The 25,233-nt window shown below is 36.5% G+C and overlaps 4 protein-coding genes across 9 annotated transcripts; 2 read left to right on the forward strand and 2 right to left on the reverse strand.

Moving 5' to 3' along the window:
* The first annotated feature begins 11 nt into the window (after window positions 1-11).
* On the forward strand, window positions 12-10,505 carry LOC142978269 (uncharacterized). 2 transcript variants are annotated; one of them, XM_076122644.1, is made up of 19 exons: window positions 12-104; window positions 702-843; window positions 927-1,052; window positions 1,205-1,342; window positions 1,564-1,635; window positions 1,922-2,060; window positions 4,179-4,725; window positions 5,082-5,260; window positions 5,757-5,893; window positions 5,971-6,146; window positions 6,463-6,567; window positions 6,930-7,078; window positions 7,284-7,388; window positions 7,817-7,987; window positions 8,243-8,435; window positions 8,844-9,018; window positions 9,436-9,564; window positions 9,855-9,992; window positions 10,365-10,505. In XM_076122644.1, exons 1-19 carry the CDS (start codon window positions 91-93, stop codon window positions 10,434-10,436), a joined length of 2,907 nt encoding a protein of 968 aa, XP_075978759.1. In that variant the 5' UTR covers window positions 12-90; the 3' UTR covers window positions 10,437-10,505. The 2 variants fall into 2 exon arrangements, with proteins under 2 accessions (XP_075978759.1, XP_075978767.1); XM_076122652.1 differs by lacking the exon at window positions 9,436-9,564.
* Window positions 2,408-3,789, reverse strand: LOC142978259 (uncharacterized). Its single transcript, XM_076122632.1, has 2 exons — window positions 3,525-3,789; window positions 2,408-3,118 (listed from the first exon to the last, which is right to left on the reverse strand). Exons 1-2 carry the CDS (start codon window positions 3,661-3,663, stop codon window positions 2,556-2,558), a joined length of 702 nt encoding a protein of 233 aa, XP_075978747.1. The 5' UTR covers window positions 3,664-3,789; the 3' UTR covers window positions 2,408-2,555.
* A 519-nt stretch (window positions 10,506-11,024) lies between the features above and the next one.
* Window positions 11,025-16,081, forward strand: SelR (methionine sulfoxide reductase SelR). 4 transcript variants are annotated; one of them, XM_076127150.1, is made up of 4 exons: window positions 11,025-11,293; window positions 11,402-11,506; window positions 11,717-11,878; window positions 15,225-16,081. In XM_076127150.1, exons 1-4 carry the CDS (start codon window positions 11,182-11,184, stop codon window positions 15,404-15,406), a joined length of 561 nt encoding a protein of 186 aa, XP_075983265.1. In that variant the 5' UTR covers window positions 11,025-11,181; the 3' UTR covers window positions 15,407-16,081. The 4 variants fall into 4 exon arrangements, with proteins under 4 accessions (XP_075983265.1, XP_075983291.1, XP_075983275.1 ...); XM_076127176.1 differs by having other exon boundaries at window positions 11,025-11,174; XM_076127160.1 differs by having other exon boundaries at window positions 11,030-11,269.
* Window positions 16,082-16,953: 872 nt separating this feature from the next.
* Pak (serine/threonine-protein kinase PAK 3-like protein) lies at window positions 16,954-24,873 on the reverse strand. 2 transcript variants are annotated; one of them, XM_076127128.1, is made up of 13 exons: window positions 24,712-24,873; window positions 24,222-24,353; window positions 23,767-23,927; window positions 21,999-22,170; window positions 21,607-21,722; window positions 21,348-21,449; window positions 21,034-21,218; window positions 20,671-20,799; window positions 20,365-20,542; window positions 19,831-20,032; window positions 19,374-19,489; window positions 18,915-19,133; window positions 16,954-18,781 (listed from the first exon to the last, which is right to left on the reverse strand). In XM_076127128.1, exons 2-13 carry the CDS (start codon window positions 24,331-24,333, stop codon window positions 18,698-18,700), a joined length of 1,776 nt encoding a protein of 591 aa, XP_075983243.1. In that variant the 5' UTR covers window positions 24,334-24,353; window positions 24,712-24,873; the 3' UTR covers window positions 16,954-18,697. The 2 variants fall into 2 exon arrangements, with proteins under 2 accessions (XP_075983243.1, XP_075983252.1); XM_076127137.1 differs by having other exon boundaries at window positions 24,222-24,356.
* Between the last annotated feature and the right edge of the window lie 360 nt (window positions 24,874-25,233).

Consider the following 25,233-nt stretch of genomic DNA (forward strand, 5'->3'; position numbering starts at 1 on the left):
GTAATGTCAATATTTGCGTCAACATTTCTTTACATTCAAAATACATTTATACTTAGTTTAGTTCGTAGATTTAGATACAAGTATTCGATTATGAAAAGTAACAGGTATGTATCTGTATCAGACGATCTGAGTTCATATTTAAATCGAATTGTTTTTATCATTTGAGTAAAATTTTTATGATCTTAATCGTGGTCTTCTCGTTGAATGTTTTATGTCGCTAATGTGTGAAGTACCTTTCTAACGTCCTGTATACTGCTGGTGCTGTAACGTCCGCGCGAAATCAGTATTTGTAATAGTGGACAGTAACTTATACCCTATACCTGAAATTAGGCGTTTCGAGTCAAAATAACTTGGGTCTCTATTCATACGCACTTCAACCTCACTCACAGCGACGTTATTTGTGAACAGTCGATATCACTCATACGGAGTGGTGTGGTTCTGCTTCCGTACGTGGTACATCTAAGTAAACCTTAAAAAAGAATCGAAAGGAACTACACGGTAGAACAATATTTTCAATTTAATATTCTAATTATAAACAGAATTCAGGAATCCAACTAATCTCTGAACGTAAGTATGTCCGATAGCGACGGCTGTACTATGAGTTTAAAGGGCGTAGTCTATTTTAAGCGCCGCCCCTCTTATCTTAATGCATTTCAATTAATAATGCAAACGTCTGTTAATTCCATTAATTTCTTTTACAGGTTAGAACTAGTATATTTTGTAATTTTAATTATTTTAAACGCAATATTGGCATTTGAAGACGATCCGGAGTATAATACAAAAACTGGCGACAAGAGATCCGAGGTGGAAGTGCGAACCGTCTTTATAAATTGCAATTCTGAAGTATGGATTTATGCATTAATTAGTATAGTTTACCCAGATAACTATAATTTAATTGTATTAACTAGAATCGCATTTGTTTGTAGGAGTTGAGCGATACTCCCGACAGTGAAACGACTCGCTTTGAACGAGCGGAATTATTTAAGCACAGTGTGCTGAAAGACTGCTATAAAAAACTGGCTCTAACTGTAAAAATAATCAGTGAGTCCGATGTTAGTACACTTACATTTATAATTAATTTATGTAATAGAGGCAGGTAAACCTACTAAAGTAAAACATATAAAATTAAGTAATTCAGGCACGGTTGCGTTGGTCCAGTCAATTTTGAAACTGACGAGGGAAAACTTCTGTATTTGTTTTACAGAGTTCAGGGGACGAGTATTTACCTATCGAGCATGTTTTCGAAGGATCAAACAATAAACAAATTCGGCTTCTCAATCCATACATTCTGAGATTACGTAGAGATTCGCCACTGCAAGCTTATAAACTGCGGAGATTAGAAGTAAGTAAAGATAGTTTGAAAGAAAAATTGGTATGTATTTACTAGAGTATGCTTACATGTATAAAATACTTAAGTACTAACTAATACATCATACAATAAAATTCTTCGAATTGGCAATATTGCGCGCCGGACTGCATTGATAAAAATAAAACAAGTATGTAGGTACCTACCTTCACGATATTTTTTGTTATTAATTATATTACTAATTGCCTTAATTTCAGACAGTACGTGGAGTACTGTTGAAGAATGCTGTAAACAAAGCAAGTAACGTCAAGCATCATGAAGACGCAAGGGTATGTTGAACACATATTATACTTATCAGCAGACTCAGCAGATTCTGCCTCCCCTGCACACTGCCCCGGTCGGCCGTACCTTAGAACTAGTGTCATAGATTCGATTCCCTCGTGGAACTATATGCGTTAGGGCGAAGCCACAACACTGCATATTGCGACAACACGTCGCAGCAATGATGTTACACAATAATACAAGATTCCTAGGCAAGCTTTATAGATTACTACAAAAAGTAAGAATTTAAAATATAACACTTAACTTAGTTATATGATTTTTGTAATCGTTCAGATTCGTGTTCAGCGCGATATAGACTCGGCTGCTAATGGGAACGCGACAAATCTACAAAGTGATCCTGAAGCTCTACATGACTTACAAACTGTTGCTTCAATTACCACCGACGTAGAACTCCATGAGCTTAGTAAATGTGGTACCTAACTATTTTCTTTATTCGTAATACACACAGTAGTTAGTGCCATATATTTTCTGTTACTTTGACAGGTAGATAGTTAGATAATACACTAGTATGGCATTGCAATTTTATGTGAGGTTTAGCAATGCCGGTATCTTGCACCAACGCGAAAAACGCTGGTTTCTTCTTTTCAAGTAAGTATAGAAACAGGCCAAACATCGTTAAGCGCATTTTCAATAGCGGTACTGAACTAACAAACTAACTTCAACGTATTCATTAACATTTTAGTTGGAGTTTGTGGTTTGTCTACCTCTTAATAAAAACTTGTACTTAGATGAAACTACTAGAACAAAATAATAAGCATGAAGTGTTAATATCGAGTTTATTATCAAATAATATTAAGCATTTTTCACTGATGATAATACCAAAGAGTAAGCGCAAGTTTTCTACTATTTTTAAAGCTTCTTTACAATTTTATACCTAAGTTACTTATTATTATTACAATATTATAGCTCAGGATTCATCATATATTTCTGTTTTTATTTTACTTTCAAATATGTAATTTTGCTGTCCATATTCGTCGGGCGCACTGATACGTTCTTGTGATGATGATGACAATCGTTCTTCTGCATCTATTATTACGGCAAATATTTTTTTCTTTACTTGAGTTTGCATCCAAAGAGGCATGTCTCTTGTACTTTTTAGTATGCAGTTGAAGAATGACTCAAGTGCGTCTGGTTCTTTGTCTTGTCGTGGCTTATTTGTTGCGTCAACTTCATTGTACTCAGTGCAGCGTCGTTTATTTGGCGGCGATGTTTCTAACTTGGCAGGCTCAACGGCGATTGTTGTAGACACGTCTTGTTCAGAGTTTTTCTGACGGCTCGGAGCCGGTGGATCCATTTCTATATTTTCTGTTATCCTGTATTTCATATGCGGTTCTAGAAATTGCATCGCTTTAGCATACTTCCAGGTTGTTATTTGGGCCGGTAATAATTTGTTTTGTCCAAGTTTGGCCCTTTTTAACGCTTCCCTGTGATTGTCCCGAAGCTTCCTCCATTCTGTTCTAGCAGCTTTAACTGTAAGTAAAGAAACCCTTTGGTTAATGTTATTGGTAAAATTATGAAACTGTGCCGATGATTCAATTCATAGATAAACAAAACATTCAATCCTGTTGATTTCCATATACAAAGAAGAACATAGTTCCAGGTCGTAACAAATAAATTGTTCGTTAATTTTTCATAACATGTCGGGCAGATTATTTGTAGTCTGTGTCTTACCTCATTCATTTATACCTCAGCAAAAATCTTCCCAACGCTATTAACAAATTTTTTTCTGTCTTGATACCTACTGACCAAAGATTATGCTATCATTGTCAATGACCTTCGCTAACCGTCTTAAATAAACAGGTTTTCGAAGGCATCGTTATCAAGTTTAAACTATATTTTTAAACCTGCATAAAAGGAGATAAATATAAACACTTACTGTTCGGAATAGAACTGTCATTAATTTCTTTCACAACATTTTGCCAGGCCTGTCCCCTCGCATGCATTTCAGGATAATCAGGGTGGTCTGGGTTCCATAGGCAAGGATGCGCTCGCACTGTTTCTATAAACCTTTCCATTGATATTTACTTGTAGAACATGTACCTAATGTAATAATGTTCGATAAGTTTTCGTGCAAATGAAGCGGCGAGTGAGCCCGGCTGTACACCGACTGGCTCCGCACGGCCCGCCGCGGCCGGCCCGAGCCCTCCCCTTACAATCAAACCGGTTTTTCTGCTGAACGCCAACAAGCTGTATTATAAAACCAGTTAGAACGCTTTCTCATTGACGTTACATTATCATATCAGTCGGGACTGTTGTCTGTTTGTACGTACTTTGATGGATATTTTACTTGAAGAAATAATAATACCTAAGTCCCTCTCACTCCCTGTACACGCTTTTGATTTTATCAATCAGAATTTACTTGGTCACACAGAGTAAACCGGTCGAATATAGTGTAGGTATTTTTAACTCCACAAGTTGAGCTAAAATCACATAAGTTCATTACTTACGCATTAGTCATCTTATATCAATTATTCATTTACCTACCTTATCTCTATCTACGTCTACCTCTTAACCGTTTTTAACATTACAGAGGAAAATAACGTTTGTTCAGACTTAAGCAACACAAACAAACGTTGTAAACGAAACGAACATAACATAGTGGTCGAAGCTGCCACTGATGAGGATTCTAAATGGCTTTCAAAAGATTATTTTCACAAAGTATTTGATAGAGAAAAAAGAAGACGTAGCGGTGACTTTGAAGACGGATTACACGATAGCAATCATAAAAATGTTAAACGTAAAAAAGAAACACCGAAGAAAATGGATATTCAATATCCAAAAAGTATTTTAAGAAAGAATTATCGCCCTTATTTAAAAACTAGATCGACCGTTTCCGATGGAATATCCAATAACGAACTCCATGAAATGTCTTTAACGACACTAAATAAGAATACAAAGAGCAAAACTAAAAAATCTGATTACGACGGTCTCGTCTATTCAGATGAAAAAGATTACGCAATATACGAAGTTGGTTCTCCAGAGTTGTGGTACACTGTCCACGTGCAATTGTTTGAAAAACTTAGCACTCCAGAAGGAAAAACTGTGTGGAATGACTTGACTAAAGGTGACATAGCAAGGTAATGCCTCGATTGAGCACAAAATGAGATTATATAGGTTTTGTTTGTTTGTCGTATGATTAGTGGTCAACCTGGTGTCAAAGTTGTTCAAGCTGCCCGAAGTCCTTTGACGTGGCTTAACGACTGTTATCTTAATAGACAACAACCGGGACCGACTTTTTACGTACTGCCCTCCGAAGCATAAAGACGCCCAGCTCAAATACCACTATGCGGTCACCCATCTATAGAATGACCGCGCCAACGGTTGCTTAACCCACAGATCGTTAACCGACCGGTGAGCGCAACTGGCTATGAGCGCCTCACTATATAGGTAGCTACTCGGTGTTTTTTTAACTTATGTGTAAGTATTCTTTCAGCGTCAGTTCTCTATCTCCGGAATGGATAGGTCAAGATTTAAACGTCAGGTATCGGTCAACGAGATGGATCCCAAGAGAAGAGTTCACATTACCTACTAAACGCTTATGTCTACTTGTACCCATCAATGTTGAGCACGGATACGTCGACTCCTTTGCAGAGAACTTCACGGCGCCCGACAGTAATAAACATTATTATTATACCTATTTACTTTTTGGTCGTAAATATTAGGTCGGGGAAAAGTCTTTTCGCGTTATAGTATGTATGAACTTGTAATAAAATATTTTCTCTACACAAAAAAGCTCGATATTTGGGTACTTACCTCACGAGCTCACTGAAAGAAACACAATGAACCGTGTACTCATTTGTGATTGTTGAAGCCAAAGAGATTTTATTACAAGTTCATACATACTATAATTCGAAAAGACTTTTTCCCCGACCTAATGTTATTATTAAATTCTATCAATTTCTGGTTTGTACATTTTGTTAGATCCGTCACGCTACAAGTAAAGGTATGAATAGTGCACCACTTTCAGCATCGAGAGCTTCTCTCAGCACAGCAAGAGTAAGGGAGTAATCTAGCACGAAACCAAGCAGTAAATTGTTGTAGTGTTAGTCTACACAGTTAGCAGCTAAGCTGTAAGATTTTGTAAAAATATGGCTTTTTCTGTGTTCAGATTTCGAAGAAGCCGAGTACATAGTGGTACCAGAGGAAGACATTGTAGGGTTAAGGGATAGTGACGCCAATCTGACGAAACGCAATGAAGATTCTGAGACGGAAAGCCCGATCAATTCGAGTGAATCAATTGAACAGGTACTGCACAAAGGAATGCAAAAAAAAAATGTACCGTACCTGCATGTTTTTTTTAATATATTTTAAATCTTTCACAGAAACATCGTAAAGTAGTCGTCCGTGTAGCAAAGGCACTGTTAGGGAGGAACAATGAGAAGTTCAACGTAGTGACTCGGGGCACTGATAGATACTTGACATTACCTCATCGGCGTCAGCAACGGGCACAGCTTGATGTGGAAGCTCGCGCTGATAATAATGAACTCGTCCGAGTGGGGTGAGTATCCCGAAAATATAAGTGAACTACAGTAACCATACACCATACAATCACTTTACATAGATTTGCTTATCTTCGGTTAAATTCAGACACATTTTTTATAGGAGATCTGCCAAAATTCAACTGAAGATAAGCTATTCTATCCATGGATAGCATATTAAAATCGGGCGGGAAAGATCATTCGCCATATATTATGTCAACTCCGTGGGATTCATGTGACCAAGCTTTGATTTAGTCTATTTTTATCGATGATAGCTAGTGCCTTTAGAATTGTACCTGAAAATAACTGCTAAAACCAAAAACGTTTTGTTAACAGTTCATCTGGTCGTATATCAATAGCAGTAGCGGATAGCACTCGAAGGGCGCGAACCGTATTAAACTTACAAGTTGGGAACACAGGGCTGGCGGCTGCACGCTTCAGGTTTGTTATAAAATTTTAACTAGACATGCCAATTAAAGGAGTATTTATATTTTATACTAGCTTTTACCCGCGACTTCGTCCGCCACCTGAATTTTCCCATGAGAATGCGTCATTTTCCCGGGGTAAAAAGGAGCCTATGTTCTTTCTCGCCGCGGGTATCAAAATATCTCCATACCTAATTTCATGCAAATTGGTTCGGTAGCTTAGGCGTGATTGAGTAACAGACAGACAGACAGACAGAGTTACTTTCGCATTTATAATATTAGTATGGATATCTCATGCCATGTAGCCATGCCAGGCTATGCTTGCGTCAAGTTCTGCACAAATCTAAATAATAAAGTGTTTAATTGTTTTATGTTCAGAGTTTCAGCCCGAGACTTTGATCCCTTGTTGTCGGATCTTTCTAAAGAGGCAACCATCTCGGGCCCTATCCTGATACCACCACGACACACACGAAGTCTTCGCCTAGAATTGCCTGTTGAAGTTCCTGTAGATCTGGCACATTGTACTGGTAAACTATTAAGTCATCATTTGTAGTTTTAATTATGAAAACAACAACTCTCACTATATTAATTGATATATCATTGCAAACAGTTCCGTAACTATGCTAATTATTTGTATTCCGTACTTATTAGTAGTCTAGTTAACAGGATTTTCCTACGAGTCATCAAGTTTTCTTACCACTAAATTCACCAGGTTGTTGTTTTAAATTTCAGTGTCATTGATTAACGATGAAGACCAGTCCGTAGCGATCAGAGATGTTGCCATAAAGAAAGGAGACCGCTGTTTTTGTGTATGGCACTGTGCCTGTGTGTGTTTGAGTAAGTACTCTTTAACACACTTGTATGATAGCCTCAAATTAAATTTGCTCACGTAGACGAGTGCCAAAACTCTAGAGAAATCGTAACACCTATGGAACTGGCGGGCTAAGGTCAACCAAGACCTAAGACGGGAATCCTTAATGAGGCTCAGTCACTCATTTCTATCCGTGCATGACCACTACTGGCAAGGGTCTCCTACCGAACGAGAACTCTGTATTTTACTGTTTCTAAACTTTTTGTTATTTAGACTTTTGGATGCCCGGGATGGGCCACCCTTCACTAATACAATACACCTCCGTCCCTGGCGGCTTGACATGCCGCATGCTATGATATACCTTGAGACTCTAATTAATATTTTGAAGAGGGGTTATGGTCGAATATGATGTTGCAGGGGATGGTTGCTAAATATTATGACTATATTATGCTAGGTGATGACCCGAACCTGCTGTGTCGCGACATGGACGAGGCTCGGCAGAAGGCGGCGGGGCTGTCGACGCGTGACCGCACGCGCCACACGCGCTCCGTGTGCTACGACGACAACGGATCACTCAACTACATCACTATATTCTTCGGAGTGCTGCTGTTTGCATTTCTATGTGGTAAGTCATTCCAGTTTAATATAAAGGTCTTTAGAACTCCAAAGACGACGATCACACGGCCATACTTTTCTCGTACCGTTTCCATGTTCGGTTTAATTCAGAGTATTTTTCTACTTAACCGGAAGAAACCTTGCAGTTACAATATAGACCCTAAATACTAAAGCTGTGTTAAAATGACGTTATTACGTCAGTATTTCTGTGATAAAAAGATTTGAGTAGCTAATTTGAGTTTCAAAATAGCGTATTATCTTTCAGGACTGATCAAAGCCATGTTAGGGCTGGCGTGTGTGAGTATTGCTACTTGCGGCATGGAGCGGCTCCTACAGATGCCTCGCAAACTTGACCACTACTATGAAGACAAGCTGCGCGGGCAACGAGTCGTGTACGACAAGGAAGGCTGGCCCATACACCCTCAAACTAAAACTAGAACGGTCCGCCTTTTAAGCACGTATGTATTTTAATTATTTTAAAATATGTACAGTTTGGGAATAACTACTTATAAGGCCCTTTATGTATCACTACAATCATAAGAAACCTTATTTCAACGTTTCATAAAATATCCTCTTTAAAAAAAATTAGATTAGTAAAGGACATTAGCAAATGGGTTTTCTTTAAATTGCCATCATAATCAACCATATGGGGCAGCGATTTTGTGTCTCTTTAGCTTCAGCATATATTATTTCCATGGACACTCTGAATAACCAAAGGAAGTTTTCTGCTCCTAAAGATGTCAGTGTTCACTTGCTGGCGTTTATTCTTAGGTTCACTGACAGTCAATTTCAAATTTCCAATGTAAGGCCTAGGTGATGTAGGGAATAGTAATTATAAACTTACTCTATGCCTCTTTACCTTACAGACCGGTGCAGTTTATGCTCAACGCATTTTTCTTCTTAATATGGCCCTGCCGTATTGTCTATGATGGTATACTCAAGATCAAAGAGAAGGTGGGTCGCGCTGTGTCCAAGAAACCACCCACTTCTACTATACTCAAAAATGATCCGAAAAAGTGCTACAGCTCACAGGACATGCAGGTACAGTAGTTTGTATAGTAATTACTTTTAATCATTCCCAAGTATCTTTTAAACAGTGAGGAATTGCACTTGTAACTCGTAAGTATGCAGAGTAATTAAATATCACGTAATGAAAATCGTGCCTGCTCAGTATTTTACTTTTGCTTGTTGGAAGTTCCATCCATGGCGTATTGATGATCTTCTGAAGATTTGTCCTAGTCGCGTTGACGTTGAGATCAACCAACGTCAGCGCTATTAGCATAAAATTCAGACTATTTGATTGTTGACCGTAATAACTAACAAACATTACGTTTTACTTAAATAATGCAACGCGAATGTTTAAAAGTTATTAACCCAGTATCTGTTTTTATTTATTATTCTGTATTGTAATATAAATATTGTGTTTGTGAAATAAGTGCAATTCCTGACTGTTTGTAGGGAAAGGCGCCGCGGTGGCGGCGGCGGCGTGCGTGCCTGCGCCGGTGGATGACGCCCGAGGCACAGGAGCTCTCTACAGAACTGTGGCAGAAATCACTCAGTGAATGCGTCTCGCTTAAATGCGGCTGTGTAAGACCCTTTATTAAATTTCTTCTATATAGATATGTTAGAAAAAGTAAAAAATCTATACCCGTATAAGTCTATTGGCTATCAAATACCAGAACCCACAAGTATCTATCTTCCTTCTCCACTTTGACTTCAGCATTTTTTTACGTTCGCTTACATTTTTATTGCGATGCTTGTCAAATCCATTTTAACTCGGTGTCTGGCGGTGTATCAAGCTTACCTACCTTGGTACGGCTAATCATTTCCTAAAGGTAGATTTTTACACACAACTCTGAAGATTTTTTTCTTCACAGATGGAACCTCTTATGCGTGAAAAACGTCCTGAAACCGAACACGTCACGTCGAACGCCACTCTCTCATATGTGGACTCTGAACAAGACGACACAGAATATGTTCTCACACAAATGCAGAAGAGCAGAGAGTCTCTTGCTGTAAGTAATCCCATGCTTCTTTTCAACGACAAATTGTTGCTAATTAATAGAACACTATAACTAGTTTCCGGCATTATAATACTAGGCCATTGGTTACTATTATTAGACCATAAACCAGTGTTTATTGATTGTAAATAAGTCTGCCCCTGCAAGATAACTTACCATGAGTGCAAAGAAACAAATAAAATTATAGCAGTCTAATATGCCCACTGAAACTTCATGACGTGCCACTTATGTTCCAATGGGTAGTCCCCTTTGAAAACTGGATGAATGTATTCGAAATAAATGCCTAGTGTTGTAGTTGTAGTAGTGTGCCTTCTTGGCTTGGATGACGATGGAATGATACCGATTTATATTGTATTTATTTTATAGAGAAGCCAGAAAAAGCAAAATGAATTCGAGTCAACAGCAGGAGCATCAATCACAAAAGAAACTATTAAGTGAAAATAAAATAAATGTTTCTGTTGTAGATTTAATTAAAATATTTATTGGTTTAATAAACATTTATTTAATTATTTTGCCTTTTATCCTAAAACCAAGCCACAAATCTTTTTTTTTGGTAAGAGTCATGGCGATCCTGGCTTTATGCTTAATTCCGCCAATAATATAGTTGATATTAAATAAAACATGAAAAAAAAAAAATTGTGACCGCCACAAATCTTTGGTGATGATGTGATGATTCCTGATTTGGCGTAGACTGTCATTTCGACTTCTGTGGGAAAATTAAAACTGTTGGAATAAGGATTCTTTATTCGTAAAATACCTAATAATATATTCTTATTATGGTATTGCAAGAAAATTATCTGGAATCCGTTAAACTATTTCAATATCGCATAACTACTTTTATAAAAAAATAACGGAATAATTACATAAACCCATACTCTAACAAATAAGTGTATATTTCCATCGTTTTGTAAAGTTCTTAAAATGTACATTTAACTTTTTAACAGCTTCGGTAAAGACATTTCATCATTTTCTGACGACCAGCTTCGACGTCATTGTCAAAATAAGATGTCATTTGTCAGAATGACATTGCGTGACTAGTGTCCTGTCAAACAGCTGATAGAAATTGAGATCTCGAACTCACAGTAGCATCGATTTTATTGAATACCGGCGTTATCTTATCATTGACCATTATTATTAGAAACCGAAATCATCCAGTTGCGCAACGTATTAGGCTATGTAAGTTATGCGTGTATTACTGAGACCGATAGTCGTAGCTAGGAAGGCGCTGCAGTCGAACAGAAGTGTGCAGTTGCGGCATCCATTCACGACAGGTACGACGCTCCGTGTGCGTGCGTGTGTGTATCATCGACATAAAAATACGGAAGCACCTCGTTCATAGTCTATTTTGGATATGTGCCAGTTAAATACGTGAAGTTTATACAAACTTTAAATTCGTGTTTTAGCATTAGTGTGGAGAGCCATGGAGGATAAAGAGTCTTTGAAAAAGCGATTGACTCCGCTGCAGTATCATGTTACACAAGAAGCGGGAACCGAAAGACCATTTACGGGTATAATATATTTAAATATTAATGTTATTCTAGAAACTAATGTGTTCTGATTTATAAATTATATTCTTTTTTGTACACATCCATGTCTCTATAGTAGCAATTTTAATTGATAAATAATGCAAGACAGCAAAGATTCTGCAATATATCATCTGTATATTGTTACTGTTCTTGGAATTAATTTCATAAACTAAACAATAATGTACTTTTTAGGATGCTTTAATAAGTTCTATGAAGAAGGGATGTATGTTTGCGTAGTATGTAAACAAGACCTATTTACCTCCAAGAATAAGTATGACTCTGGGTGTGGATGGCCAGCATTCAATGATGTCCTCGCCAAAGAAAAAGTTACCTTACATCAAGACACAAGTGCAGGTATGAGTCTATGTGCTAATTCTATGCAATTATATGAAAATTGTAACTAAAGGCATGAAATATTTGCTGATGATGTTTTTGCTAAATCAACAATTCAGACATATTTCAAACTGTTTGGAAGAGATAACTTGTGTAAATGTTTTGTATGTAACTTATTGTTTCATCACCACATTCATTTTAATTTTCAACCATGATTATTTAACCTTCAGACTATTCATTGAAATGAACAATATGGAACAAATTTTCAATGCCATTGGTAACATAAAGATTGGTGATATACCTACATAAAAGAGTATTCAACAATAGCCCCTCTAACCAGGCCTCCATTAAAAGTATAATCCTTCCATTTTCAATATCCTTTAGTCTTATTCTAATAATAAATGGCAGAGTCACTTTACAAAATGGCCATTTTTTTTCTGGAAGTAGGTAACTCATTTAAGTAAGTAAAAAACAATTTGTCCATGACAGGACAAGATTTAACACAAAAACTATGATGACTTTCTAAGTTCCATTGTTTATTTACTTCACCTTGACTAGTTCAATGCCAATTATTTTCTGAACCAATGTAACTGAGGTATTGCTCATGGATCAATGTCATTGCCACTGCCTATTATTAGAATAAGAGACCTATTTCTAACACCTCCTACCTAGAACATACATTTAATTACCTTGGCTACAATTCTGTAGTTGTTTAATTTTATTTATATATTGTGCTTTATGGGAGTCTATATAGTTTTTCTTCCCTTTTACTTCAGTAGACTAGTCACTACAATTTAGAAACATGTCCAAACACTTAACATATTATTTCCCAATAGATAAGTTTTAAGTATTTATATACTTTTGTTTGTTCTTCACCACAGCACTTAACACGCGTGTTCGTAGTGATCACACAAAGTCACGACAAGATTTTGTAATCTCATTATAATTACATTATATAGTACAGAATGTATAGATAATTTTGTTCAAACAGTTTACACAATATTTATCATAACTTGCTCGAGTTCTGTGTATTTTTGTGTCTTTGTACTATCAATTGGCTTGAATAAAGGCCGATATCTACCTTGGTTAAGATAAAGACGTCTTGTAAGACTACCTACTACTCAAGATAATAATTCTTATCATTAAAATAAGGTCTTCATCACATAGCTCTTCACAAATGAGATCTAAAAGGCCTGTTAAATTAAAAATTCATGGGTAAAAGAGTGCAATAGCGCTTTAATGCAGATACTAAGAGACCTATGTGAAAAAATAATGGAAGTTATAATGATGAATTTATTGATTGGTGATTGTATATTATTCTATGTTCCACAAATCTTCAATTTAGTCCGCACATATCTATCAGTTGCGGAAATACTATTAGTCATCGCGTCTTTTCTTCCGGTGGATATCGACCTTTATGTTCACTCACAGTCATAGGTAAGGTACACACTACACAATGTTACTTCCATATCTAGATAGACGATTGATTGCCTTATACGCACGTTGTGTTGTTATGGTCGTGAATTCACTATACATATATGTACATAAACACGTTAACCTTCAACTTGAACAATAATATACTTACGTACTACTTATGTAATTACCTACCGACTTCGAAGTTATATACATACAATACGCCGTGCGAATTGTAACATGAGCCGTATATGTATTCCATTGACTAGTTCATATTACAAGAACGTAGTGTACTTCCACTTATAATAGTTTACCTGCATAAAGCTTTTTTTACGCTGCAGACATTAGCAGTTCAGCCCGTTTTCAGACCCTAGAGACCGAATTTCTTCTTGCTTTAAGATGTAGTCGGTCATTTTGGTGTTAATCCTTCATTATAAACGGGAGTGAGGTCAATGTTAGAATCTAGCATGCTCCAAATGTTGGTTCATGCACCGCGATCGACAGCAATTATAACTGCAATATAATTATTTTGTACTACTTACTTACTTTGAAAGTTTATTAATATACATAGGTATATTAGTCAGCGGCGCACGCGATAATTAATGTACGTTCTTAATTTTCTGCGCAATCCGCATCAACATGTGTAAGAAAGCATGTAATGTAATTAGAGTATGATTGCTATTTATTATTCAAAGTGTTCAAGTTTCACATGATGAAGATGTGATATTATCTCGATGCGTCACATTGTAAGTATTGTAAAGATATTGTAAGCATCTTGATGAAGTGCTACGATAATATTAAACTGTATAATTTTATCTGAGTATGCATTTATTTAAAACTACTTTTAAGTTATAAAGTGGAAAGGGTTAAGTCTAATAATAGCGTCTAATTATTTTCGCACCTGCATTAAACCTGATTTCTAGTGCCGAATCTAGGTGTTACTAATATCTAACCATTTAATCAAACGAAAATCTATAAATACGAAATTGTATAGATCATTACATACTTACAATAATTTAAATAGACGACATATATTTACCATTAGGGTTAGTTTAGCATGCGAAATAGAATACAACTAACATCGCATGTGCTTTGAGTTTTCCGTCAGTCTAGAAATATATAATTACAATATTTATTTCCCTAGAGATATGTATTACATTTTACAATAACATTAACGAATAAAGATAGCGATTGAATATAAAGTTATATTATGTCCCTACATAAGATATTATTCTAATACAATTTATGCTCTATGTAATTATGATTTATGATATTTGGTGATGGGAAAGTGGATACTGGTGCTAATACATTTTATCTTTTTTTTCTGTCTTCCCTGTTTCCTTGACCATCCTCGACACAATCCTGACTTCACAACAAACGTAAGTCGGCTCTGATTGGTAAATCACTATGATTTAACTTTTACGCTTCGTTTCTTCGTATAACTATGTATATGGAAATGCACTGTGTGTCAAATCGTCACCCATTACACAAACTAAACATCACTCACATTAAATAATATCAACATAAACATGCTATTTTACATTATTAATCGCATTCACGCTCCGGGCGAGCGATCACAAACAATACACGAACAATCACACAATTGTATTGCGATGCGGCGGTAACATTGTGTTACTGCATCACTCGCTGCCTAACTGTTACACGCCTTCATCGTGACATCACCTTAACCGTTCTGGAATGCGCATGATAAATAATATGCATTTGTCCTGGCAACCTGAACCGCCCCGTCTTGTCCCGTCCCGCCTGTGCTCCTCCTGGATGGCTGCCGGCTGGACGTCCGCCGCGGCCGCGCGTCGACGCCTGTCTTCAAACACCTACCTCACGACACGAACTCTGTGAACATCATTCTCGGATGTATTCATGTCATCCATTGTTCAATGTGATATGTACATAAATGGCTTTTTGGTGAACGGACCCGGTGTGTGAATTAAAGTTGGAGCGAATATATTACTGGTTTTAACACGGCCAGGTTTGGTGCGAACTGAGGTGAGATGCTCCAAGTGCTCCGCTCATCTGGGCCACGTGTTCGATGACGGGCCAGCGCCCACACGAAAACGTTTTTGCATTAATTCTGCCTCCTTGGACTTCATACCTGCTGAAGAGAGGAAAGACTAACGTGTCATCAATGTGAACTAATTAATTAGTATAAACAATTGCGTTGTCGCTTGTGTAATTACAAGTAATGCTATTATACTACATCAAACGCTATGCAGATCAGAGAGCATTTTTGTGTGTAATTGTAAGAACATATATTATATTTGATTAAACATTTTTTGTTAGTCATTGGATTAATGTATTCAAAATATTTTGCTTTTTAAACGTGATAATTTTAAACATTTTATTTGTTAATCTAAAATCACATTTTGATACATTAATCTGTCTTAAACTACCTGACATGGGCAGATCATTTTATTATTTTAGTGATGTAGTTGAAGTAGCCAATTCTTATGAAACTTTGTCATTATGATTGAGGAGTCAAACCTTTGTATCGCTTTAGTTACCATATCGAGTCATTGTTATTTTGTTTTATAGTCTGCTATCAAAGGTTCAATTAGTGATCATTAAACTGTTACAGAGATAATATCCTAATCATTTACGTATGTTTGTATCAGTCATTATTTTAAGAATTGAAGTTTGTTATAATTTATTTCCTAACATAAAAACGCATATGTACTTTTTAAACTTGAGTACAAATCTTTATTCATAGCTCTTGCTGCTGATTATTTAATATATACGTAGATATTTTTATAGGTGAGAAATACTGCAATAAATATTTTTTGTAATTGAAAATGGATTCTTATTTTATGCTACATACTACGTACGAGACAGTAGGTCACAGATTGGTCTATTGTAAGGATCGATCTATCGTATCAACAGCGCATGTCGGCTCATGTCATCATTTTTAAAACTAGATCAAATCCAATACACACTTTTCACAAAGGTATACCTCTCCAGTAGACTAAAGTGTGTAAGAGCAGTATAATAAATAAAACAGTAAAGTAATCATGGTGAGTCTTTTATTATAGTATGGTAGTAGGTAATTTATATGCACAAGTAGCTCATACATGGCACTGGTGTTTTACAACTGTCAAAAAACATGAAAAATGTTGTAACCGCATTAAATGTCTTGTTCAGTTACCTATTACAATAATTAATACATTTTTAACTTATACTAGGTACATAATTACAGTTACTTTTTCAACATAACATTCTATGCATACTCAAATTCATCTTCATGATCACATTATGTAATTAATACACTTCTTACAATATTTTAGTAATATAGATATTGAATAACTTTGTTCTCAAGCTCTCTTGAAGTTTTGGCTACAATTTTTACATTTCTACATTATTGCACAATTTGGTATGGTTGGTGCAGGCGGTATTGTTATGAACATGCCAAACTATAAACATTCTGCTACAATCATTTACAAATTAACATGTTTAGTTTAGGCCGTCAAAGTAAGCTTAGCACATAAAATATGATTTTTATAACGTTGTGTATGGCGCATAATATTGAATACGGTTAGTGGACGATAGTTCTCCTTATGCTGTCAATAAAAGGCAACAGCATAGATACGTTACTTGAAAACTAATTAAACATGTACGGTTCAATCTTGCTGCTTTAAAATATTTCGCAAAGTCAGTACTTTTTGTATGTAAAATAACAAATAAAATGCAGAAGGCCATACATTATGCACCAACCGGGACTGCACAGATTCTACATAGCGTAAATTGGTCACGTTCATATTGTCAATGAGTAATTATACTCGTTTCTACATTGCGTCTGTACAATTTACAGCAGGCCAGCCTCTGCAGCCTTCCCCCGACATCACTTCATATATGCATATCATACACCTGGCTCATACGATCTCATACACTCACACACTTATAATAGTGAATACATATCAGATAAAACAAAGTTTAACAGCGTCTATCGGCACAACCTAAACAGTAAAAGCAGAGAGACAACTTGCAAGTCTTATAAAATAATGTAAATAAAATACTTCAATGATTTAATACAAAACACATTATGTATTGAATGCTAATTATCTTCTACTATTGTCGTAACAGTAATGCGAAATGACATAAATCTACCGATAAATGGATAATCTATGTCTATTATTGATTAAAACCTATCGTTCTGCACATATATATTTAACCATTCCTTGTTCTAATAAATACTTACTGTTTGTGCCATAAAGGAGACGATCACCCATATATTTTTTCTCTTTCATAATATAAATCAGTTGAATAGACTTTATAAACTTAATACTATGTAAATGCTTCACCTCATGACTAACAATAATATTCAAGTGACATTGTGAAATGAATGTGTCTGTCGGTCTCATGAGATATTTTTGGCGTGTTATAATAACAATATACCAAGTAAAATTAATAAATTTAGAAGAATCTTGAATAAACCGCTAAGAATAATAATAATATAATCTCAAAAACGTAAATCAGAAGCTATAAGCAATTTCAAATAAATTAACAATCATTACACATAAAAACTATCACTAATTAGTAACTATCGAAGCAAATAAGCAGCGTAAGCCATCAGTGTCCATTAGATTTAATACACGATATAAATTATATGAATTACATTCAGTTCACAATAAAATGCTTGGATGAACCGCCAAAATGTTTTAACAAATATTAAAACGATATTAAAAAAAACTAATTACGTCGAAATAGGAATACGTATAATATTAAAATGATAAAGTACCAATCACGCGTCACCATCCACACACAGGTCGATCACTGGCGACTGGTGGCTACATCCCACGAGCGCCACGAGCGCCACGAGTGAAGCGATTCCGCCTCTGTATTGAAGTGTTTCCGACTAACTGTCCTCGTCAACTATCATCACAGTGAATAAGCTGTATCGATACTAACGTAACGCTTCTACTGTACCCTACTATTTATACTTTACAAGGTCGCCTAAACATCTGCCAGTCTTCGTTTGCAGCTATCATAGTTCATAATATTTGAAAAATTCGTATCTAAACATCTAATATCTATCTACACTATCCGATCTTACCTTACAACAGTCAAAAGAAACACGTCAATAAGAGATCGCGTCGCTAAAATAACGAATAACTACTACACAATTCTACGATGATTTAAAGTTAGTGGACTGCACTTTATTAATCGATCTCTTCTTGTAAAAATATTACCTCTATTATATTCACTCGGCAGCAGTTTTACATTTAAAATAGGTATTGCTCTCTAATTAGGTTTCGTCACAGATTTGCACATAGACGCGACAGTCGCCACCGTGGAGGCGGCCCGTGACGTCAGGCGCAGGCACTGGGGAGCGGCCGGGAGCGGCCGGGAGCGGGCCCGGCGCGGCGAGGCCGGGCGCTAGGCGCGGGCGGGCGCGGGCGGCGCCGCCGGCCTGCGCTAATGGCCCTTGGCCGCTTCCTTCGCTGCCATGATCAGAGGAGTCAGGGACGCTAACGGTCGCGCCATTTTTAGGAAGGGATGCTAAAACAAATCGAATAACACAATTAAACCTAATACTGGCTTGACGTCGATGTCAAGTCGTTTAAGTATTTGATGAGACTTATTGTCTGTCTGGTGTAATGCTATAACGCATAATAAGTGAAGGATAACAAACCTTAAGTAAGTCGAGAGCGGTGGCGCGCCTCTCGACGTCTACCTCGAGGCACTGGTCGAGGAAGTCTTGGAAGACGGTGCTGAGCTTCTCCTTGTCCTTGATGTCAGGTTTGCCGTTAGTCGCTATAAGGTATAGCGCACGCAAGGGGTTCTCGTTCAAGTAAGGCGGCTCACCCTCTATCATTTCGATAGCCATGATACCCAGTGACCACACGTCCACCTGTTGACAATGAATAAATTAACATATTAGAACTTTGGTATAAGGTGTATATAAAATATAAAATGGTAATCGGTAGACAACATTTTCTTGTTAATTCCATTGTGCCTTCCCGACCATTAAGGATAAATTAAAACGCAAGATATCTGCGCAATACTGAACCACCCAGGAACTCATGCAACATTGTAAATATTTATTTTTCACTTCGAATCCTTGAACAGTGTATGATTTGTAAAGTCTTACCTTAGGCCCGTACTGCTTCCGCGTTACAACTTCTGGCGCCATCCAGTATGGTGTGCCGACCATAGTAGTTCTTTTATTTTGTTCAGGTGATATTTGAGCGCAGAAACCGAAGTCAGCTGTAAATGAGCGAGAAAAATGGTTTAGATATCGTAAATTTCTAAAAATAACTAGAATATAAATGTCAATAATACGAAATGCATTATACTCGGGCCGACTATGTAAATGCCTGAATACAGCAACATTTCTCCTTCTAGCATACGCAAATGCGACGAACAAAAACCTATCGATAGATATTCCCTCCAGAGACGAGGGAAGTGGTGAAAATAGATACAGTTAAAAAGTTAATTTAAATAGATACAAATGAACTTGCGAAAATTGCCATGCAGAGAATGGAACTTTTGGTATAGACTCACAGAGTAATCATATCGCATCGTTACGTAAATATTCAACAACTTACTTAGCTTGACTTGTCCGTCTAGGCCGAGCAGTATGTTGTCGGACTTGATGTCGCGGTGTATGACGTGGTTGGTGTGGAGGAAGTGCAGCGCCTGCAGCACCTCGCGACACACGGCCGCGATCTGCCCCTCGTCCATGCACGTCTCCGTCACCACGTCCGTCAGAGAACCACCCGCTAGGTACTCCATTACTACCCATAATTCCTGAAATAACAATGTGTTTATCACAATTATTATCATTCGATTTGATTATGAAGTCGTTTACCTATACTATTCAGGTCAGTACCGAATAGCAGATAACACGAAAAACAAACTGTCGACATTATGACTAACAAGACAAAGTGTTACTCATTTAGCTAGAAAACAAATCTACATATTCGTTCAATAGTGTTAGATCCCGAGAAGGGGAATGCTCTCCCTCGACGACGATTTTTTAAATCAATATAAGACTCCATTTATCCAGTTTCAGTAACGCATACTCATCTCATACAGATTTTCACCTAATGTAATGAAAAATAGTAGTGATAATAACTCACTTCATTAACTAAATAGCTGTCGAGATAGTTGACTACGTTGTTGTGTTTGTTCTCCCGCATGACGAGGATCTCATTGATGATCAGCTCCTTCTTGGGCTGCTGGCTAAGGTTCATCTGTTTGATCGCCACTTCCATACCTGTCGATGTCTCGATCGCCGTGTATACAGTTCCCGAGGCGCTATAATGTAGAATACATTAGCATTATATAAAACAAGTCTTGAATGTTACTTGATAATTAATCAGAAGTTACAGAATTCACAAAATTGAGATATGAATATGTGACTAAAATATAATGCATTAACTTACCCTTGTCCAATCTTTTCCATTTTTGTATATTTTCTATTGGGGTCACCCACACTAACGATAGTTCTTAATTTTTCTAATATCTCTTCATCAGTCATTTTCTTTTTCCTTTGTTGTTGACCAGTAGCTCTTCTATAATGAAAAATATTATCATTAGCAAGTTTCGTAGATTTTGCCAAAGACGAAGGTGGCCACTATAGAAATTCAGTTTAATTGAGGGTAGGCCGAGATATTTTACAGCAATGTTTCTTTCCACATCGCGTTAAAGACATTCAATACACCGAAAAACAATTAACTTTAATTTACTGGGTAATGTTTTGTAGTTTATATTGAGATTATATCGAGGGTGGGCAGTGAGGTACAGACCCGGTGTCGGTGTTGGTCTGAGCGCCGTTGGCGGGCGGCGGGTGTGGCGCGTGCGGCGGCGGGGTGTGCGGCGTGTGCGGGGTGTGCGGGGCGTGCGGCGCCAGCGGGGCCAGCGGGGCGCCCGCCGCAGGGTTCTTGTTGCGGTCCAACACCGCGCCTCCACCCACCTCCGCGCGGCTGCAGATCTGTACACAAGACAACTTAATTTAACCTAACATATTGGTTTATTTATGTACGGGCTTCTTCTAAGTCTTATTGGCCCTTAAAATTACAGTAGCCAGACTTCCAGGTGTGTATTGTATTTATAAACTTACGGAATGCGTGGTGAGCGCTGGATGGGGAACGTGCGGTGGCGACGCGGGCGCAGGTATCGGTCGGGGCGGAGGCGCTTCCTCTTCTTCTATTGGCTTTGTATACTAAAACAAAAATACGAATATTAAATACCAATTTATACATAGTGAAAATTAAATAAACAGACAATTATGCCTAATATTACACATAATTGACCACAGTCGGTGCCTGTTGCGTTAATATAACAGGCAACAACCATTTGAAAAGTGATGATATACATACAATACTCTTGGTGCGGTCAGGTCGCGACGGCGGCGGTGGCGGAGGCTCGGGGTGTTCTGTATCCGTAGGGGTCGACGATGACGGACTGCTGGACGAGACTCGCGATACTGATGAGCCTTTTAAATTGTGCTAAGGTTATTACACAGTAATGCTCGCTGTTAACAGTAAAATACAAAACCATGAAACTTCTGTCATCTATTTGTTGATTATAAATGTCTATTCAGAGAATACCTAACACCTATTTATTTTATAAATGCAAAAATACCAAAAAGTAAAGGTGCCAAAAGAAGGCCAATACATACTTAATTTATAATCTATCTATAATTTCATAAATCCTTCTTTAGTGACCTTTATTGTATTTTTCATGTAGAAAAGGATTATCATCTGATTACCTGAGTGTGTGGTGTGCATCTGAGCAGACGTCATGTATTTGGATGGTGGGGGTTGAGTGGCAGATGCATCATACCACTTGAGTACATCTAACACAGCTTGTGGATTGTTCTTTTGTTCCTGCTTGCTGATATTTGCTGCCATCAGCAGCCTCGCCCATGCTTCTGGCATGCCCTGCAGAAAATTTACCACATTATTTATTTGTAAACATCATAATAATTATTTCCATGCAACTTCTCAATATTATCTAATTTCCATAGCCATTTATTAAGCATAATACAATTGCTGTTGAACTATAAATCAATGAAAAAATATAGTTCAACACATTGAAGTAACAATAGATTAGTCATGCTCATAATGCTTGTTATAGCTCTCAAGATTGTTGTAATGATTATGTATTGCATTCTGCAATAAATATATTTTGTGATTACAGAAATAGCAGATAATGAACAAATATTGAATGTAGGACACTAATTTACTAAGAAATGAATATTAACTAAAAGAATGATATCTAATTAGTTGTTTTCTATTAAAACTAGTACACTGAATTTATAATACCTATGTAATATTTACATCTATAAGGGGTTACATTATCAATTTTCAAACAAACTTAACTATGATCTTACTATAATTAGCCATGATGTAATACAATACACAGATACATGAAGTAAATAACTATGCATGCCACACATTGGTATTGCATTAATCTATAAACATATAGTGAATTATGTAAAAACAATAAACAAAATTAAGAAATAGATCAACAAAATAACAATCAAAGTTTAATACATAATCACATTAGTTGTGTAATGTGAGAATGTAGTTGAATATATAATAATATATAAGCTATTACTTACTGTCATAGGCAGCTTGAAACAAAAGCGGTAATACATGGAACTCAATTACATGATGTGTTTGTTTTAGTTTTAATTACATTTTATTATAAACAACCAGCTAATCACCATCACATTGTTTTACACAGTGATGGACTATAAACATTCCAGGGTGTACACCCATTTACATCATTAAATCTAAATATACATTCTCTAATATAAACATGCTGCATTATGCCTTTCTCAACTATCAATGTCAACCTCTTTTCGTTAAAAGGTGAATTTGAAATAAATCTATTACCATTTAGTTACAGCTACTTTAATTTTGAGTTATTTGTTGTATATACTTTTAATTTACATTAATATCAGGTAACAAAGAATAATGTAAATAAAATATCAAATAAAAATACTTTATATGCCACTTTTATATGAAAGCAAAGCATCAAAAGCTGTGAGGCATTGTGTTAGCAGTAAGCTCACTTTTCATAATGACCAGATTCATGATAATATATCTCCAGTTGCCAATTAAAGTTGATTTAATAAAATAAAATTATAACTAAATAATCAAGACTTCCAAATGTTGAGTGCTTGTTAATCTTTTTTCCAGTTTATAATTGGTAATAAGCATTCAAATGAACCAAGAGAAAGTTCAGTAATTAAAATTCCTGGGCATGTTATTGTATCAAACTACTGAAAAGTGCTAATACAAGTAATATTTGTTTGGACAAAGACAAGAGGTCCTAAGTTTATAAATATGTTCACCATCACACAGTACCCTAGTGCAATAAACATTTCACATGGGGTTGTTAGTAGGTATGCAATGAAAGTGATGTGTCATGGGTTTTCCCAAACTCCTAATACAGGTGATACACAAAATATTGTTATTGGGTGGACAATTAAAAAAAGGGGTTGCCAAAGCAATAATATAATTACTTACTGTAAATTCCCCCGTGACTGCATCAAATCCCACATGTACCGTATGCTCAAAATTAGTTGGATAACTAATGTTAGGTTTGTTGTCATTGTGTGCAGTACTCTTAGAACCTTTGATTTTAGCTTTTAATGTTTTCTTCTTTCTATCACCACCATCATCAGGTTCTGAAACAATGTAAACATTGATATTATTTGGGCAATTTTATACCACATACACAATACAGACATAGAAGTAAGTTACCATAATATACACTTTCCAAAATGTTAGTCAAGACATAGAGATCCATATCAGAGCTATACAATGACTGTTGAACTACCACAGTCCTTCATCAACTGATTAATTCATATTGTTTATATAGTTTTAGGGTCACTATTGTTTACAAAATAACTAGACAATTACATGACTCAATACAACTATAAGTAGATGTGTAAATGTATTGGAAAGGTGCCAAACAGTACCTTTTGGAAGAGGCCTCATGTCCACAGAGGCTACAGAGTCACTGCGGTCTGTAGCGCGGTTGCTGGTCAGACGGACCGGCGGCGCAGGTGGTTTGTCTTCATCACTCGACATATCGTCTTCTTGGGGCCGTTCTGCTTGCAAAATAATAAAATCATCAACTGTCATAAATTGTTACTACAAGACCACACTTCTACAACATACAAAATAATTCAACCGACTTTATATTTATTCAATCGTATCAATCATTACAGCATGAATCCCTTGTACCAGAACGTATGCTAAAGGTATCACGCAAATCGTTATTGCCAAGTATTGTTTAAAAAATATTGGTGGGCATAACAAGCAGTAATTTTTGACAACCCTTGACATCGTGATAAAATAAAACTCAAAAAATAAGGCACAATATTACTCATGGACGCGCCCCGCAAAGGTTTGCGAATGCGACAAAAAGATATTGCTCGAATATTCAAACACATCTTATTCACTTACCTGGAAAATTAAGGAGTGGTAAAAGCCGACAGATCAATGGTATATGGGTTTTTATCACATTTCAATAATTCACAACACTTAAAAACACATATTTTTTACAAAAATTAATAATTTAATCATTCACACACATGAAACGATAGCAGTGATGACTAGAGCCGCCATTACACTATAGTATAGAGGAGCGCAACAAGCTGTAATATAGTGACATCTTTCAAACGTATAATCGACTAATGCTATCCACAAACTTTATTATATTCGTTTATATAGCCGTTTAATAAGGTACCTACTGGATTACTTACATGCGCCTTATGAATAGATTCCATTAGCATCATGCTGCGTATGAAGATATCTTCTAAGATTTTGAGCTCATATAATATGTAACTTGTACGAAACTATATCACTAATGCAAGTACATTCTTATCTTGCAATTAAGCTAATGACCAAGTTACTGTAAATAAAGTATTGTAAATGATAATTAGTACCGCCTGGTTAGGTATTTCGTTTTTTATTATTAGTCGACTT

Source organism: Anticarsia gemmatalis, chromosome 2 (genome assembly GCF_050436995.1).
Source record: "Anticarsia gemmatalis isolate Benzon Research Colony breed Stoneville strain chromosome 2, ilAntGemm2 primary, whole genome shotgun sequence".
NCBI classification, from domain to species: Eukaryota; Metazoa; Arthropoda; class Insecta; order Lepidoptera; family Erebidae; genus Anticarsia; species Anticarsia gemmatalis.

Excerpts from the sequence above, each read along its gene's own strand:
- LOC142978269 (XM_076122644.1), top strand. Across the intron at positions 844-926 it reads TTATAAATTGCAATTCTGAA|GAGTTGAGCGATACTCCCGA; the intron begins GTATGGATTTAT and ends ATTTGTTTGTAG. Across the intron at positions 7,988-8,242 it reads GCTGTTTGCATTTCTATGTG|GACTGATCAAAGCCATGTTA; the intron begins GTAAGTCATTCC and ends ATTATCTTTCAG.
- LOC142978259 (XM_076122632.1), bottom strand. The coding sequence starts at position 3,663 with ATGGAAAGGTTTATAGAAACAGTGCGAGCGCATCCTTGCCTATGGAAC. Across the intron at positions 3,119-3,524 it reads TGACAGTTCTATTCCGAACA|TTAAAGCTGCTAGAACAGAA; the intron begins GTAAGTGTTTAT and ends CTTTACTTACAG.
- SelR (XM_076127150.1), top strand. The coding sequence starts at position 11,182 with ATGCGTGTATTACTGAGACCGATAGTCGTAGCTAGGAAGGCGCTGCAG. Across the intron at positions 11,294-11,401 it reads GACGCTCCGTGTGCGTGCGT|CATTAGTGTGGAGAGCCATG; the intron begins GTGTGTATCATC and ends TTCGTGTTTTAG. Across the intron at positions 11,507-11,716 it reads AACCGAAAGACCATTTACGG|GATGCTTTAATAAGTTCTAT; the intron begins GTATAATATATT and ends TGTACTTTTTAG.
- Pak (XM_076127128.1), bottom strand. The coding sequence starts at position 24,333 with ATGTCGAGTGATGAAGACAAACCACCTGCGCCGCCGGTCCGTCTGACC. Across the intron at positions 23,928-24,221 it reads CATGAGGCCTCTTCCAAAAG|AACCTGATGATGGTGGTGAT; the intron begins GTACTGTTTGGC and ends ACATTGTTTCAG. Across the intron at positions 20,800-21,033 it reads CAGACCAACACCGACACCGG|AAGAGCTACTGGTCAACAAC; the intron begins GTCTGTACCTCA and ends TTTTCATTATAG.